Here is a 17,251-nt window from a genome sequence, read left to right as displayed (position 1 = left end):
GACAAATTTAGCTTCAAACTATCCTCAATGTGCTTGGGAATCTCAGCTCGCAGTGACACTACAATTGTTGGAAGTGAGTTTCTTGCCTGGTTTTCCATAGGGTAAACTCCATCCACCTTCTGGATTTGTAGGTGGTCATTTTGGTAGGAGCAGTCGAGACCTTGACCTGACACTGCAAAGCACAGTGAGATCCAACCATGAGAGGAAATGGAAATAAATGCATTCTAGAAGTGATTCTCCACCATCCTCACTGCTGAACTCTCTTGAAGATACCAACTCTAGTTAGAGTTTTAGCTTTCTTCCAGTATCCTTCCTGTGTGGAAACCTTGTATTTGTGGGGAATTCAACAGTGCAGCACCTTGCAACCCAAGCTAAGCCAAAGCTGTTCCTTTCTGACATCTACAATTTCAGCAAATGTCACTGGATTACAGTTAAGAATGGGGACTCCTGGCAAGTATCGTCATCCCCATGTCAACTTCATGGGCTAATTCTTGTATAAAACTATGATTAGCCAACTCTCACCACCCCACCTATTAAGATTGCACTGAATCAGTGAGGCGAAAATTCTCAGTACTATCCGGGAAGCTCATTCTTTTAAAATATATTTTAAAAAAGTAATGCCTGCCTTACTGTGAAGAAGTTAAATTGATCACCAGGAGTTTAAAACAGTTAATGTAGACATGTTGCATGTTTGGGAGAATTTACTTCACCACAGACTCCCAACAGGCACGTTTCCAGCAATTAGAATTCCAGAAGTAATTCACTACACAGTAGATGCTATTTCTTTGAAACAAAAGAAGTATCCCTGGCATACGTGAATCGCAACTGGAAATACCAAGCTGCAACTCTTCGTAGGAATATATGAATGATTAGGCATTAGGAGACCAAGATCCATCTGGTTCATCTCCCACCAATTTGGCAGCATGTGATGATAATGGAGCTGTTGTGCCATTGTTGCAATCAATCTCTATCAATAAGACCAATATCAGCTGTACCACAGTAGCATTTTATTGAAGTTTGCAGCTCTGACTTGAGGCATTCCCAACAGTTTGTACTATATGACGTTCTAAACATGTGACATCTGATCATTATATGGCTGATCATCTGACGTTTAATCACATGAACACTAGCATAGACCACATGAGCTAAATAGCCTGTACTTGGGTTGGAAAGTTCTATACAATTCTACTCTGCCTATTACAATATTTATTGGACTCAATAGAAACATAAGAACTAAGAATAGCATCAGGCCATTGGAGACAGGAAAATAGGCTACTGATTGGTTGGCCAATTGATTAGACAAGGCATTGAAAGAAATGGAAAACTGTGGGCCCCTCAAACTCAAGAAATTCAAAATGGTGTAAGCATAAGCGTGTATATTTTGCTTTCAGGGAATGCGACCTGCATTAAAATGTAAATCAGTTTTAGTGAGAATAAATGAGCCGTGTACCAGGTTTGACTGATTACTTCAAATTGGTTGTTAGTGTAGCTATTAGCATACTCTGAATTATTCACCAAGTAATTCCCAGCCATGGAATCACATCTTACAGTTGACGTTTTGTTTTGAGTTTTGGAAGGGTTTGCTGGTTGAGCATACGCTGTATTCTGCCCATTACAAACAACCAAACAAATATGTCACAGAAGCAGAAATTTGCTGGCAAAGCTCTGCAATTCTGGCAGCATCGGTGGAGAGAATTCAGAGTTAATGTTTCAGGTCTAGTGACCCTTCCTCAGAACTCTTTGATTCAAACAACATATTCCTTTCTGATCAGCCAATCGCTAGAAAATTAGGATGAGAGGAATTTTGATTCCTCAGCTCACTAATATTAAGTAACTGAAATTACACTGATAACTCATAGTAATAATGGTAATATTCAGACTCTGCTTGTAACTAGTGATAATAAATGAACTCACTGATTATTACATGCATCTGGTAATAATAAAAGTAAAGCCTCGATATCATTCTAACTAATAATAATTTCTACAATGACTAATCCAAGACTGAGCTCTGTGTCTTTGAAGAAGTCTTGTTCACAACAATGTGAAGTAGTAAGAACTGGACATGAAACTGGTGCTGGTTGATTGTGCCTACCCAGATTTCCCCTTCTAAAGATATTTGCTGCTCTGCATTATTTCATTACACCAGAACTGGTTTGGCTCCTCTTTGGGTCTGTGTTTTCCCATTTGTTTAGGATTATGAGTCTTAACTCCTAAGATTGAAGAAGGCTGAAACACCTATTTTTTTTGTAAATTCAGCAAGATGCTGACCCCTCTTGTCAAACTCTTTTGCCCAAATAACATGATGTTATTTTCTGTAATCGCACTGAGCGGGCAAATGTGTCTCTGGTCCAGTCTTAAACCTGGCATCCATCTGTCCACTTTCCAATGTTATTTAGAAAGGAGCAGAAAATGAAAGAGGGAGAGAATGCAAATGATAGAGAGATTAAACATCTGAGATATGAGGAATATGGATAAGCGAAAGAAAAGAAAAAAATTCTGTTTCATTTAGCTCCCTCAGATAGGTACAGATCTGTCCCTGAGGACAAATATTTCAAAGAAACCTTGAATTCTTGTTGAGGTCATGGCAAAAATATAACTCTCAGAGAGCACCATTGAAACAGGTTATTTAGAAATTACCATTCCTGTTTCAGAATTTGCTGTGTTTCCCAAATTACAGCAGTGATACTTCTGAACTATTTCAGTAGCTGTTAAATACTTTGGGATGTTCTGAAGTTGTGAAAGATGTAGCATAATTGCAAACATTTATTTCGTCATGTATTTTTCTTTCTTTAATTCCTATCAAACTGCAACCGTGCACCACTGGTGGCTGCAGTCTAGACTGTGCAGTCAAATCCTGAATTGGAACTTGAACCTAGACCAGAGGGTTGGCAACTGAGCCAATAGGTCAACTGAGCGTATGTTACAAAGTGCCAACCAGATGTAACATGCGCTGTTTAATATGGTGTTGGCACATTTATTGTTCTTACTGTTAGGCAATAAAACTGTTGGTCTTGCCGTTGACGCCGACTTCCTGTGAATGAATAAAACATTGTCTGTAGCCCTTTAGTTTTGTTTCTCTCTGCCCAATTGTGCATATTGTTCTTAGTGAGCAATTCTTTGCCCTCTCTCTTCCTTTTTTCCAGCCTGCCCGGAGGGAACATTTGGCAAAAATTGCAGCTTCCTGTGTAAGTGTAAGAATGGTGCAACATGCGATCCACTGACTGGGAAGTGCCGCTGCCCTCCAGGAGTTGGTGGCGAGATGTGTGAGGATGGTACGCTGACTTGTGTTTGATGAGATGCTTTATTGTGATAAACATTCACCTCCACAGCAAAAGTAATCGTGAGGCCAGAGTTGAAGTGCTGTTGTGACTTTAATCTCTCTGTGGCCTCAACAGAAATCCTAAAGTCTTGCCAACTTGGGTTGGATGTATTTTTTAGAGTTGCAACACAAGACCTGTTGTCTCAAACTATCCTGATCTTACTGTCCTGTCATTGGCCCAGTTTCCAGGTACATTCCCATCTCTCTCAGCCAATTGAAAAATGTACAGTCTCCTCATTATTCAATCTTAACTACCCATCGAGAAGCCATTTCCCCTATTTTCAATATTTTGCGTTTAATAAACAAGACTGCTGAAAGAAATTTTTAAAGTCACTTCTGTTTAATTCCTCTATGGGTTTTCTCCTGAGTCACTTGTGCAGTGTCAAGGAAATTAATTTTCAGTTCTTGAAGATGGTGGAGGAATTTCAGAAATTCTGAGTAGATATGGTGGCAGAGAGGGAGAAAGAGACATATTTGTAATTCTTTTCCGATCACCTCCACACCCTGTCCTCATTCGTGTCTCCAAGCTGGATGATCTACACACTTCCCCTCACTTTCCATACCTTCCATGTGTGGCTGATCATATTTGTGTTAAAAGTTTGTCATTACTTGTTTCAAAATAAAACTGGTTGATTCCCAAGACTGACTGCCTCCCTCTTTAGGGTGCCCCAAGGGATTATATGGAAAGACCTGCAACAAGAAATGCAACTGTGCCAACAATGGGCGTTGCCACCGTATCTATGGAGCCTGTCTCTGCGATCCTGGCCTTTATGGACGTTTCTGCCACTTACGTAAGTTGGGAGAGCTTTGCCGCTGATGAAAATACAAATCATGTTCCTGGTCATTTAATTGTGCCAACTAACGAAACTATCATATGGCCTGTGCCCCTGCAGGATGGCATTGCCAAAGCTCAGTAATAGATAACATACGAACAACACACTATTTGACTAACAGTGTTGTTGGCAAAAGATGCTGAGCAGGTATTGGGTACCCCTCCACTGAGGTACCTTTTGCTGGAGACCTGTTAAGATGGAGACCCTTATATCCAGGGAGCAGGGTGAGTCACAGGATGCAGGAGTCTACAGGAAGATACCCATCTTTTAAACAGGAAAGAAATGTAATTTGAAAAAAAAACTGACTTGCTCTATGTCATTCAAAATTCTCATCTGTAAGCCACTTATCATTAGTACAAGCGTGCTATTATTTGCTTGCAACACCAGGTGGTGGTCAGTTTTGGCCTGCAGAGTTCTGCAGGCTTATAGCCACTGGAATCCAAATTCAATTCAATGAATTCAATTCAATTTAAGTCCAGCTGGCAAATATGCTATCTCTGTAGGTGGCAACGTCAGCTAAAACAATTTTCTTTCACTCCTGTGGCGTGCATTCAGATGCTTAGTAGGGCTTCCAAATCAGCCTTGTTTCTGAGCAGTCACTTTGACTTCTTACACCTCATTACTTCATTCAGCATCAAACAAAACTGGCAGTTACTCAGTAACAGCTGAATCTCCTGGACCGCAAGTTGCCGGTCAGTTTTGGTTGTGCCTAGGTGTTATGGCACCTGGCAAGTGTCCATCCAGCCTGGCAGAGTGTGGTTTGGGTTGGCTGCTCTGTTGAGAAGTAGGAACGGGTTCTTTGTTGGCCAGGCCTGGAGATCAAAGGATGTAATGTTTATTGGACTTGTCTGAAGGCTGCTTTACTGAGGTGAATGTGGTTGCCAGCTGGTTTGACAATAGTACAAGAGTGTCGCACACCAACAAGGGGCCTCTTATACAGGCAGTTATAAAGCAATCACGTTTGAACAGTGGCATCAAATGAATTATTTCACAGTAAAAAGTTGAAGTTTATTGTTGCGTCAAGGTTGCAAGAAGCAAGGGAAAATACTGTTTCTCTGTCGAGTTTTTCACAACCTTGGGACTTCTCAGTGTTACTAGTGAAGTATGTTTGAAACACAGGAACTGGGTATAGGAATAGGTCACATGGCCTTTCAAGGCTCTTTCACAATTCTGTATGATTTGGTGGACCTGAGATTCATATCCATGTCCCTGTCCCAGCTTACCATATCCCTTGATTCCCTGAGAGACCAAACATCTGTCTATCCCAGCCTCGTATATATTCAAAGATGGAGATTTCACAAACTTCTGGAGTAGGGTGTTCCAAAGATTTATAACCCTTTGAGTCAAAAAATGTCTTCTCAACTTAATCATAGAATTCCAACACTTTGAAAAGGGACCATTCAGCCCATTGAGTCTACACTGACCATCCAAAGGGCATCCCGCCCAAGCCAACTCCCTGACCCGCATCCCCATAACCCCACATTTGTCAAGGCTAATACACATAGCCTATACATCCCTAGACACTACAGGGCAATGAAACAACATGATAAATCCACCTCAACTGCATATCTTTAGACCATGGGAGGAAACTGGAGCATCTGTTGGAAACCTACTCAACAGTCACTGGAACCAAATCCAGGTACCTGGCACTATGCCACCCTCACTGATCATCCCCTTATTCTGAGACTGTGTCAACTTATCAAGATCCTTCAGAACTTTGAACTACATTGCCTGTCATTCTTCTAAACTCCAGAGAATATGAAACATTGCCATTGGTTGCCATAACTCCTATATTACAACAATGTATGCAGAGCAAACTCTCACAAAATGCAAGATGATGATAGTAAAAAAAAATCTGTTCTCCCTGATGCTGCCTGAAGAATACATATTGGCCAGAACATCAGGGAGAACTCCCACATTCTGTTTTTGTTTTGAAAACGTGTTGTAGGATCGTTCACAGTCATCTGTGATGGCAGAGATGACCTCAATTAAACTTCTTAGCTGAATGATGGCACCTTCAACAGTGCTGTACTCCTTCAGCATTACAATGGTGTGTTCAAGTCTCTGGAGGGGAACCCATATCGTTGCAACATTAGCATTTAATACCCAACCTTAGTTGCTCAAAGTGCATTCATGGTCAATGACATGATGAGGGACTGAACTCTCATGAAGGTCAGACTTGGTGAAGATTGCAGGCACCTTCCATTAAGGGCCTTTGAGAACTCATAATCTGAGCTTTTGTGATTTTTTTGTTCGGAGATTTACTGAAATCAAATTCATCATTCAAATCACAAGGGAGGTGATGGTCTGGTGGTATTATGTTGGATTGTTAATCCAGAGACTCAGATTCAAATCCCACCATGGCAGGTGGTGGAATTTGAATTCAATAAATGTATGGAACTAAGAATCTAATGATGACCATGGATTCATTGTTGATTGTTGGGAAAAACCCATCTCACTCGCTGATGTCCTTTTAGGTCAGGAACCTGCCATCCTTACCTTGTCTGGACTACGTGTGACGCCATACCCACAGAAATGTGGTTCAGTCTTAACTGCCCTCTGGGCAATTAGGAATGGGCAATAAATACTGCCTGGCCAGCGATGCCCTCATCCCGTGAATGAATAAAGGAATCACAAATATCACTCCTTTGTCTCAATTATGTTACTGATGTGGATATAAGCTTGTAATGTAAGTTGCTTGAAGTGTCGTTACTTTTGATCTTCACGAAGATCTCACTGTCTTTTAATCATAATGTAAAGTTGCTAACCATTTCTTTTGTTCTACTACTGCGCTGCATCAGCTTGCCCAAAGTGGACCCATGGGCCTGGCTGTTCGAATGTGTGTCATTGTGACCAGCGCAACACCCTGGAGTGTAGCCGCAAGGATGGAAGATGCACTTGCAAACCTGGTTATCATGGTAACACTTGCCATAAAGGTGAGTGCCCAATCATTGAGATGGTTAATTGAGAGTTTGAAGGTATAGAAAAAGGGATCAAACATTCCCGAAACACAATGGCCTGTGGGTTTCTCGGAACCAGAAATGTTTGTGGAACCCGACTGGTCATGTGGAGGGCTATCTGTCCTCTACTCCAGCACTCTGGAATTGTTCTTCCAGAAAGGACAGTGGAATTTGTGTTTGATCGTGCCAGCAATGGGCCAAATTGCCTCCTTTAGTGGTTAAAGATGTCCATGGTTGTAATCATCAACTTAAAAATTTGCCTGAAAATTGAAGGCGGCTAATAATACATAACATTCCTTTTGCTTCCTGTTAATTTACTGTGTTTCAAAAAGTGCATGTTTATACAAAGGAAGGAATGTATAGCAATATAGGAGCAAGAGTAGGCCATTCAGCCCCTTGAGCCTGCTCCATCATTCTGTATCATGGCTAATCATTGACCATAAAGCCTTATTCTCACAATGTCCTCATAATTTTTCACATCATCAGTCACTAGAACTCTGTCAAGCTAGTGCTTGATTGAGCTTCAATAACATTTGGAATGGCGAATTCTAAACATTCTGATGGAAGATGTTCCTCCTCAGCTCACTTCTAAAAGGCTTGCCTTTTATTTATGGACTGTCACTCTTAGGCCCCACAGCCAAGGGAATCATCCTTTCTACTCTGCTTATCCCTTCAAGAATTTTGCAATGATTTAACAATCTGAAACCACGCTGCATTAACCGCTGTGTAAGAACAACGGATAGCTGTTTGAAAAACGTTTGGGCAAGAGCTCAAATGAACAGGAAGAAACCATTCAGCATTTCAAACCTGTTTGGTACTTCATCTGGATAGTAGCTATTCTGTACCTCAACTCCATTTAACTGCCTTTGTACATTATCCCTTTTAATCGTTACCCAATAAAAGTCTGTGGCTCACAATCTAGACAGCTTCATTTGTAGGACTAAGTGCTAGATTTCTGCAGTACTTTTGGCCAAGAAGTTCTTTCTAACCTTATGTCTGATGGATCATGTTCTTATTTTAAGGCTATGCCATCTCATGGTTTTCATCGTATTTACGCTGTCAATTCCTTTTAATTATTTTACATACTTCGATTTAGATCATTTCTCAATCTCTGAATTTAAGTGTACGCAAGCCAAGTTTGTGTCCTTAGTATAAAGAAGCCAGTAAATTCGCCTCCATACCCTCTTTATTGTTATAATTTTACAAAAATAACGAACAAGCATTTCCATTTAAAAAGACTTACTTGAAATAGTGATAACCATTCATCTACATAGCTTTCTTTTTTGGGGATCATATTCAAAAAAAAAGTTGGATGCCTGCTTGGATAATCATGGAAACGTGAAGATGAATAAATGTTATTTTGGATTTATTAAAGATGTATCCTTTTCTTTCCCCTTTCCTCTTGTCTAAAAGCGTGTGATCATGGCTATTATGGAGTTGGATGTAACACCAAATGTAACTGCTCAGTTGGTGTTTCCTGTGACCGTGTGACTGGCGAGTGCGAAATTCTGTGTCCTAAAGGATATCACGGAAGGAACTGCAGTCAAGGTACATTTAACTTTCCACACTTTAAGAATAATTTTAAAAATGAGAAATATATGTCAAGGTTCTTAACATCACCAAACTTGAATGGAATCATGGGAATCAAAAAGCACAGAAACAGGCGTTTGGCTCAGTGTATCTGTGCTGACTCTTTGAGAGAGCATTCCAGTAGTCCCACACCCTTTCCCTCTTCCCCCTAGTTTTGTAAGCTTTCCCTTTCCAAGTCTATATCCAATTCCCTTTGTAAAAGTTACTTCTAAATATGCTCCCACCTTCCTTTTCAGACAGGGCACTCCGGATTTAACAGTTCATGCCCAAAGAAATTGCTTCTTATTCCTTCTCTTTTTCCATTGACAGGCTAATACAGTTAGATCCACGAGGTAGTGACTGGGTGACTCTATGCTTGGGTTCTGAAAGCCTGCAAAAGCAGGCACAAAGGAGATTTTTGAGAAGCTGGGTTAACTTGAATTAAAGTAGGAGATGATGCAACAAGTCTTGACTCCAAGAACAGAGATGAAAAGAGAACAGAGGGCAGAGGAATTTGCAGCTTAGGGGAACAAAGAAGAGTTCAAAGGAATTATAATTATTTGTATATTGCTGAAATCGGAAGAGGCAGATTGCTGTGAAAACAGTTCGAAAACTCTCATCTCATATTCAGGAACAAAGCAAATCCATAAAACAGCATTGAATCTGATCTCTCCTAAAGAGGCTGGTGGAGGGAAAGGATACTCTGTCATATGATGTTGGGAATGGTCATCCTTTCTTTCTAAACATATTCACACTTCCATCCCAAATAACAAAAAACAAAATATATTCACGTGCCAGGACACAGCAGGTGTGATGCTGGGTTAAAAGAAGAGGTTGCAGGAATATATATCACCATTCACCACCTCAGGATGTCACCAACTACAAGTCCTTTTGAAGGGTAGTGATCACTGTTGTAATGTTGGAATCACTGCTGACATTTTGTAGTCAGCAATCTCCTGTTCACAGCAATGAGATAATGACCAAATAATTGGTTTTAGGTATGACTAATGGATAATTATTGATCCAGAAAACTGGGAGAATTATCCTATTTTGAGATCTCTTGCATTCACCTGAGAGAGCTTGTTTTGGCAAATCGTCTGGAAGGCAGCTCCAGCATTGCAGTGCTCCCTCAAAACTGTAACTTCCTGACTCATAGGTGGGATTGCAAAGAGTGATCCATTGCTGCACAACCCCCAACAGAATGTGCTGTTAGCTTGGTGCATGAGCCAGATCATCAGAACTTCAGCACTGTAACCTTATCTCTGACCTGCACTCGCACAGGGGAATTATGAATCACAGATTGACCCCGTCATGCTGAGGGGAATTCTTACTTCACTGTCGGGGAGCTGTATTCTGCAATAATCCAGACTACATACCTGGTCTTGCCGACAGTGATTGATGCCAACAATGCGTGTTGATTTCCTAAATGACTTTAAAGGCTTGGAACTTTTGCATCAATTCTTACCAGTGTGCCATTTCTAATAAGATTGATGTGCTAATAGTAAGACTGAATTAAACTTGAGCTATAGATTTGTTGGTTTCCCTGGGTTGCACCGTATACAGATTGGAATCATTTGCCATTTGGTATGTATACTGACAGCACAGACAGGCGATATCTCAAGTTAAAAATTAACAGAGTAATTCAAACAGGCATTACCTTCCCTCAGTCACTCTTTTGCAGACACCAGTGGAGAGGACAATGAAGTTCAGTGTTTTCAACACTATTGACAGATACATAGGAAATTACTGCATGTCATCCTTTGACTTGGAGAGAAATATGGTTAAATTCAAATGGTCTGATTTCAGTTTTCTGAAAGACTATTTTGTTGGGTGTATTTCTTATAAGGGGAAAGGGAAATTCTGCTCAATATCTTCACTTACACCCACCACCTCACCAATGATTGAATGTATGAAAGAAAGAACAGATTTCTTCATATATTGCATCTCTCACAACCACCAGATGTCTCAGAGTACTTTCACATGAATGAAGCACTTTTGGAAGTAAGGTCACTGTTGCAATATAGGAAACCTGGCAACTAATTCTCACATAATAAAGGCCTTATAGACAACAGCGAGACAATGATTAGATTATTTGTTGTAGTGTTGTTTGAGAGATCAGTATTGACCAGGAAAAGAGGGAAGAACCACCTCTTCTGTTTTTTTAGAATTGTGCCATGGAATCTCTAATAGCCACCTGTGAGTGCAGATGGGACTTTGGTTCAATATCTCAATTGAAAAGTAGCCCCTTTGTCAATGTAGCTCAGTATATTGTTGCTCAGTACTAACTGAAGTGTCAGTCTAGATGATCTCTTCAATTCTGGAGTGATCTTTGAATCCACTGCTTTGACTCAGAGGTAAGCATGCCATCCACTAAGGCCTGGCTAGCACCTTAAAAGACAGGAAAAGATTGAACAACTAAGTGCATTGGTATTAGGAGCTTTGGTGAAACACTTGCATTAGAGACAAAAGGGGAAGGTGCATGTCATTATTTTACAGTAACACCATTCTTGCCACCTTGTATCTTAAGTGCTTGTTCGACTGATGCTGTATCGTACATACTGAACTGATAATCTAAGTGTTCCAACCGCACTACAGCCGATTACGAATTTTAATCCAACCTTTCGCAAAAGATCTAGAAATAAGTAAAACCGACGTATGTGGGACTGAAGCTCTTAGACTGTAGTAAAAATGCCACTGGTTCTTGCCAAACACATATACTATGTCTTATATGAATTAGGAACAGGAGTAGGCTCTTCATCCCATTTGATAAATACCTGTGAACCTCCAGCCTGACAGTTGCATTGGTGACCCATAACCAAGCTCTGAAATGGCTAAGAAAGCCCCTCTATTCTAACTAGGGTATATAGGGAGGTGTAATAAATACAAACTTGGAAATGATACCCACAAGTTGAGAATTCACTTAAAGTGTGAATCATCTACTCGACACACAGTGTACTTTACACACAAGACTTGCGCATGTCTGCCTTGAATGTAATGCACAGTCACCATGTTTTCCTTTTTTTCAAAACACCTGACAATTTAAAACAAGCCAATCCATTATTTTTGTTTTGCCTGATCATGATAACTTCTTTTGCCCAGAGATTTTACAATAGGTTCTGATCTACAAGATCATGTTCCAATAATCCACTGCTTAATTTAATTTAAGTACAACATTATGTGCAACCCACTTGGGAAATTGTACTGATTCTCAGGCTCCTCTATTCTGGGGTCACCATTAAAAGTTCGTGATATAATCAAATACCCAATTTACCTGTCAGGTTAATTGAAAAAAAAACTGACCAGGTTCCTGTACTTAACTAGAACTACCATTTACTACAAATAAATACGGTCCAGCTATGAGTTAAAAAACATTCTGAACTATCAATTTTCAACTTTACTAGTTGAACCTAACAATATTTATTTTTACTAATTGAAATTCTAATTCCCTTTTAAACCCCTCCACAAATATACATAAAGTTAAACAAAAACATAATGGTGTATGGGTGAAGAAAAATGTACTGGGGAAACACAGTTCAATAGCACCAGTCCAAAGGAGTTGATGAGATGTTTCTTCTTCTTTACAAGATCTTTTCACTGATGTCCCTTCTGGATTCTTTCACTTCTTTGCAGGACGTTTAGATTGATTAGTACAGTTAGTATAAAGTTTCTTTGTTTCTAGGTAAATGCAACAGCTTACTGTAACAGGTGATTAAAAAAAAACCGTTTTCTTCAGGCTTCAGTTACTTTTACTGCAGAGCGATAGAGACACAGATGCTGCTTGTTGCAGTCTGGAGACCTTCAGTCTCTGTGTTCTTCACATCTACCAGCTGGCCAGCTACCCAGATACCAATCAGAAATTCTCATCAGTCTGATGACCTCTGGCATCCACAGCTGGTTACAGTTTCACAAACTAATAAGCAATCTTTTGCTAGTTGAATCATACTCTGCCCACACACCCTGGCAAATGTACTGTCTTATCTTTCCTCTCCCATTGTTTGTACAACAAGAGTGCAAAAACAGCTGGCAATGCGTGCCAGTATTTTGTGTCTTTTCTAAGAAATGCAGAAATTCCTTCCAAAATCAAATCTGAAGAAAAGTTTTAAAAATAGTTTTAAAAGTTTTAAATGGAACAAGTAAATTGATAATGTTTACAATATTGTTTCTTATTCATGGGATGCGAGTGTTGCTGTCTGGGACAGCATTTGTTTAACTATTTCCTAGCTCCCCTTGAGAACGTGCTAGACTCGCAATGTCAGTCGGGAAGGAATTCCTGTCACTGAAATCAGACAAAGCATTGGCATTAAAGAGATAGACTAGCCCTGGTATCTGTCCAGTGCAGCAGCTGAAGCTCACTGTTTGCTCCAGAAGCTGAGACTTTTGCAGGCAATGCCATAGGACTTTGTCTTTTAAAAATAACAGTGATTCATAATTTAAAGTTTTAGTAAAGATTTGTAGGCCGGGTTGTGGGTGAGGTTGTTAACTTGCTCGCCGAGCTGGCTTGTTCTTGTTCAGATGCTTCGTCATCATGTATGAACACAACAAACTTTCCTTAATATCAGTACACTCGGACAATGAAGACCATCAGTTTAACTGGGACAACGTAACTGTAGTAGCTTAAGCCAAACATAGACACACACGGGAATTCCTAGAGGCATGGTTCTCAACCTGTAATGCAATCAACAAACATATAGAATTGGACCCCACGTACAAACCCATACAGAACAAAACCGGAAATGACACCACTCGCCATAACGGACCGGACAGTGTAAATTCCAAGCGGAGTAGAACAACATCACTCCGTCGGAGGCCTCACTGAAGATGTTACCTAGCGTGGTAACAAAATATCTGAATGAAAACAAGCCAGTGATTCATAATGTAAGATTCCACCTCCACACGGCACCCCCTCCCCCGCAAATGTGATAACAGCTGGCTGCAACAGGTTGCAGAAGCATCTGTGCACACAAATTTGGGACAAAATGCAGAAGACTTCTCTGCTGCCTCCATGCTCCATGAACCGTGACGTGAGCAGCAACCCGTTGCCAGGATGCAGGATACTTGCTCAATGCTGCAGAGGAGCTTGTAGCGAGAGGGGAAAAATCCAGTCATTGTGATCCATTAGGGTATACAACATGGGGAGAGGAGAACAAAGAGTGACATTCTACATAGTCACTGTAAGGAGATAAGCACCAAATTATAAATCAGAACCTCCGAAAGTCAACATTTCAGAGCAAATCATATTAGAGAGATGAATGGGTGGCTCAAAGACTAGTGTTGGCGACTTGGGTTTCGGTTCTTACGGAACTGGCACCGGTATGGTGGGGTTCCAGGGGGAGGGTGAAGAGTGGAATCTGTATCGATGGGACAGCCTCCAAATGAGCTGTGCTGAAATCAATGCTCTCGCTCACTGCATAACTAGGGAATAGTGGGAGCAAGGATCAAATTTGGGAAGATGTAGTAAATCAAAGAGTAGAGTCAAGGCTGAAGAGAAACGTAGTTTAGCAATTGATAAACAGGCCATGACAGGAGAAGGTAAGCAGTATGAATCAGAGTCAACTAACAGATAAGATTAAAATTTACAAGGCAGTAAAAGGACAAAACCAGAGGCTCTGTATCGGAATGCATGTTGCAGTTGAAACAAAGCAGATTAAACTAGAGCACAAATGGAAATGAATCAGTACGATCTGGTAGCCATAACTGGGATCTAAATCTTGAAGGGCACCGGGCTTTAGGAATGATATGAAATGAGGAAAAAGTAGAAGGGTTGCTCTCTTAGTTAATGATGGTATTAATGCAAGAGAGATGACTTGCATTCAGACTTGAAGATGGTGTAATCTCCAATTTCAGTTGAAATGAAAAATTATAATAAAGGCAAGTAATCAGTTCTGGATTGGTATATAGAAACCTTGCACAATAAGCACACAATAGGTTAGGGTGTTAAGGAAGAAATAATGAGAGCTTTCCAGAAAAGCATTGTGATAATTATAGGATATTTTAATCTACAAATTAAATGGAATAAGTAAAATTGGCAAAGGTAGCCTCGCTGAAGAGTTTATAAAAAGTCATTAGGCTTTTTTTCTAAGAACACCATGTTCTGGAGCTAACCAGAGAGCAGGCTATATTAGTGATAATGGGAACTGCAGATGCTGGAGAATCCAAGACAACAAAGTGTGGAGCTGGATGAACACAGCAGGCCAAGCATCATCTCAGGAGCACAAAAGCTGATGTTTAGGGCCTAGACCCTTCATCAGAGAGGGGGATGGGGTGAGGGTTCTGGAATAAATAGGGACAGAGGGAGAGGTGGACCGAAAATGGAGAGAAAAGAAGATAGGTGGAGAGGAGAGTATAGGTGGGGAGGTAGGGAGGGGATAGGTCAGTCCAGGGAAGACGGACAGGTCAAGGAGACGGGATGATGTTAGTAGGTAGGAGATGGAGGTGCGGCTTGAGGTGGGAGGAAGGGATGGGTGAGAGGAAGAACAGATTAGGGAGGCAGAGACAGGTTGGACTGGTTTTGGGATGCAGTGGGTGGAGGGGAGAGCTGGGCTGGTTGTGTGGTGCAGTGGGGGGAGGGGACGAACTGGGCTGGTTTTGGGATGCGGTGGGGGAAGGGGAGATTTTGAAGCTGGTGAAGTCCACATTGATACCATTGGGCTGCAGGGTTCCCAAGCGGAATATGAGTTGCTGTTCCTGCAACCTTCGGGTGGCATCATTGTGGCACTGCAGGAGGCCCATGATGGACATGTCATCTAAAGAATGGGAGGGGGAGTGGAAATGGTTTGTGACTGGGAGGTGCAGTTGTTTATTGCGAACTGAGCGGAGGTGTTCTGCAAAGCGGTCTCCAAGCCTCCGCTTGGTTTCCCCAATGTAGAGGGAGCCACACCGGGTACAGTGGATGCAGTATACCACATTGGCAGATGTGCAGGTGAACCTCTGCTTAATATGGAAAGTCATCTTGGGGCCTGGGATAGGGGTGAGGGAGGAGGTGTGGGGGCAAATGTAGCATTTCCTGCGGTTGCAGGGGAAGGTGCCGGGTATGGTGGGCTTGGAGGGCAGTGTGGAGCGAGCATGGGAGTCACGGAGAGAGTGGTCTCTCCGGAAAGCAGACAAGGGTGGGGATGGAAAAATGTCTTGGGTGGTGGGGTCGGATTGTAGATGGCGGAAGTGTCGGAGGATGATGCGTTGTATCCGGAGGTTGGTGGGGTGGTGTGTGAGAATGAGGGGGATCCTATTTGGGCGGTTGTGGCGGGGGCGGGGTGTGAGGGATGTGTTGCGGGAAATGCGGGAGACGTGGTCAAAGGCGTTCTCGACCACTGTGGGGGGAAAGTTGCGGTCATGAAGAACTTGGACATCTGGGATGTGCGGGAGTGGAATGCCTCATCGTGGGAGCAGATGCGGCGGAGGCGGAGGAATCCTCTCAGTCTCCATCTCAGGCAACCAGCTTGTAACTGATGTCCATTTCAAGCCCACCGACACCCACAGCTACCTAGAATACACCTCCTCCCATCCACCCTCCTGCAAAAATTCCATCCCCTATTCCCAATTCCTCCGCCTCCGCCGCATCTGCTCCCACGATGAGGCATTCCACTCCCGCACATCCCAGATGTCCGAGTTCTTCAAGGACTGCAACTTTCCCCCCACAGTGATCGAGAACGCCCTTGACCGCATCTCCCGCATTTCCCGCAACACATCCCTCACACCCGCCCCCGCCACAACCGCCCAAAGAGAATCCCCCTCATTCTCACACACCACCCCACCAACCTCCGGATACAACGCATCATCCTCCGACACTTCCGCCATCTACAATCCAACCCCACCACCCAAGACATTTTTCCATCCCCACCCTTGTCTGCTTTCCGGAGAGACCACTCTCTCCGTGACTCCCATGCTCGCTCCACACTGCCCTCCAAGCCCACCATACCCGGCACCTTCCCCTGCAACCGCAGGAAATGCTACATTTGCCCCCACACCTCCTCCCTCACCCCTATCCCAGGCCCCAAGATGACTTTCCATATTAAGCAGAGGTTCACCTGCACATCTGCCAATGTGGTATACTGCATCCACTGTACCCGGTGTGGCTCCCTCTACATTGGGGAAACCAAGCGGAGGCTTGGAGACCGCTTTGCAGAACACCTCCGCTCAGTTCGCAATAAACAACTGCACCTCCCAGTCACAAACCATTTCCACTCCCCCTCCCATTCTTTAGATGACATGTCCATCATGGGCCTCCTGCAGTGCCACAATGATGCCACCCGAAGGTTGCAGGAACAGCAACTCATATGCAGCCCAATGGTATCAATGTGGACTTCACCAGCTTCAAAATCTCCCCTTCCCCCACCGCATCCCAAAACCAGCCCAGTTCGTCCTCTCCCCCCACTGCACCACACAACCAGCCCAGCTCTTCCCCTCCACCCACTGCATCCCAAAACCAGTCCAACCTGTCTCTGCCTCCCTAACCTGTTCTTCCTCTCACCCATCCCTTCCTCCCACCCCAAGCCGCACCTCCATCTCCTACCTACTAACCTCATCCCACCTCCTTGACCTGTCCGTCTTCCCTGGACTGACCTATCCCCTCC

The 17,251-nt window shown here is 42.5% G+C and overlaps 1 protein-coding gene across 4 annotated transcripts in view; it reads left to right on the top strand.

Annotated features, from left to right (window-relative positions):
* Positions 1 to 17,251, top strand: part of LOC125466575 (multiple epidermal growth factor-like domains protein 6) — a 433,777-nt gene that overhangs the window by 363,441 nt on the left and 53,085 nt on the right. For all 4 annotated transcript variants that reach the window (XM_048561224.2, XM_059638102.1, XM_048561225.2 and 1 more), the window contains 4 exons: positions 3,144 to 3,272; positions 3,982 to 4,110; positions 6,954 to 7,088; positions 8,526 to 8,660. In XM_048561224.2, coding sequence (XP_048417181.1) covers positions 3,144 to 3,272; positions 3,982 to 4,110; positions 6,954 to 7,088; positions 8,526 to 8,660 — 528 coding nt within the window. The remainder of the gene's footprint in view (positions 1 to 3,143; positions 3,273 to 3,981; positions 4,111 to 6,953; positions 7,089 to 8,525; positions 8,661 to 17,251) is intronic.

This window comes from Stegostoma tigrinum, chromosome 28, assembly GCF_030684315.1.
Source record: "Stegostoma tigrinum isolate sSteTig4 chromosome 28, sSteTig4.hap1, whole genome shotgun sequence".
In the NCBI taxonomy this organism is placed as follows: domain Eukaryota; kingdom Metazoa; phylum Chordata; class Chondrichthyes; order Orectolobiformes; family Stegostomatidae; genus Stegostoma; species Stegostoma tigrinum.
This window is presented reverse-complemented; position numbering and strand designations above follow the sequence as displayed.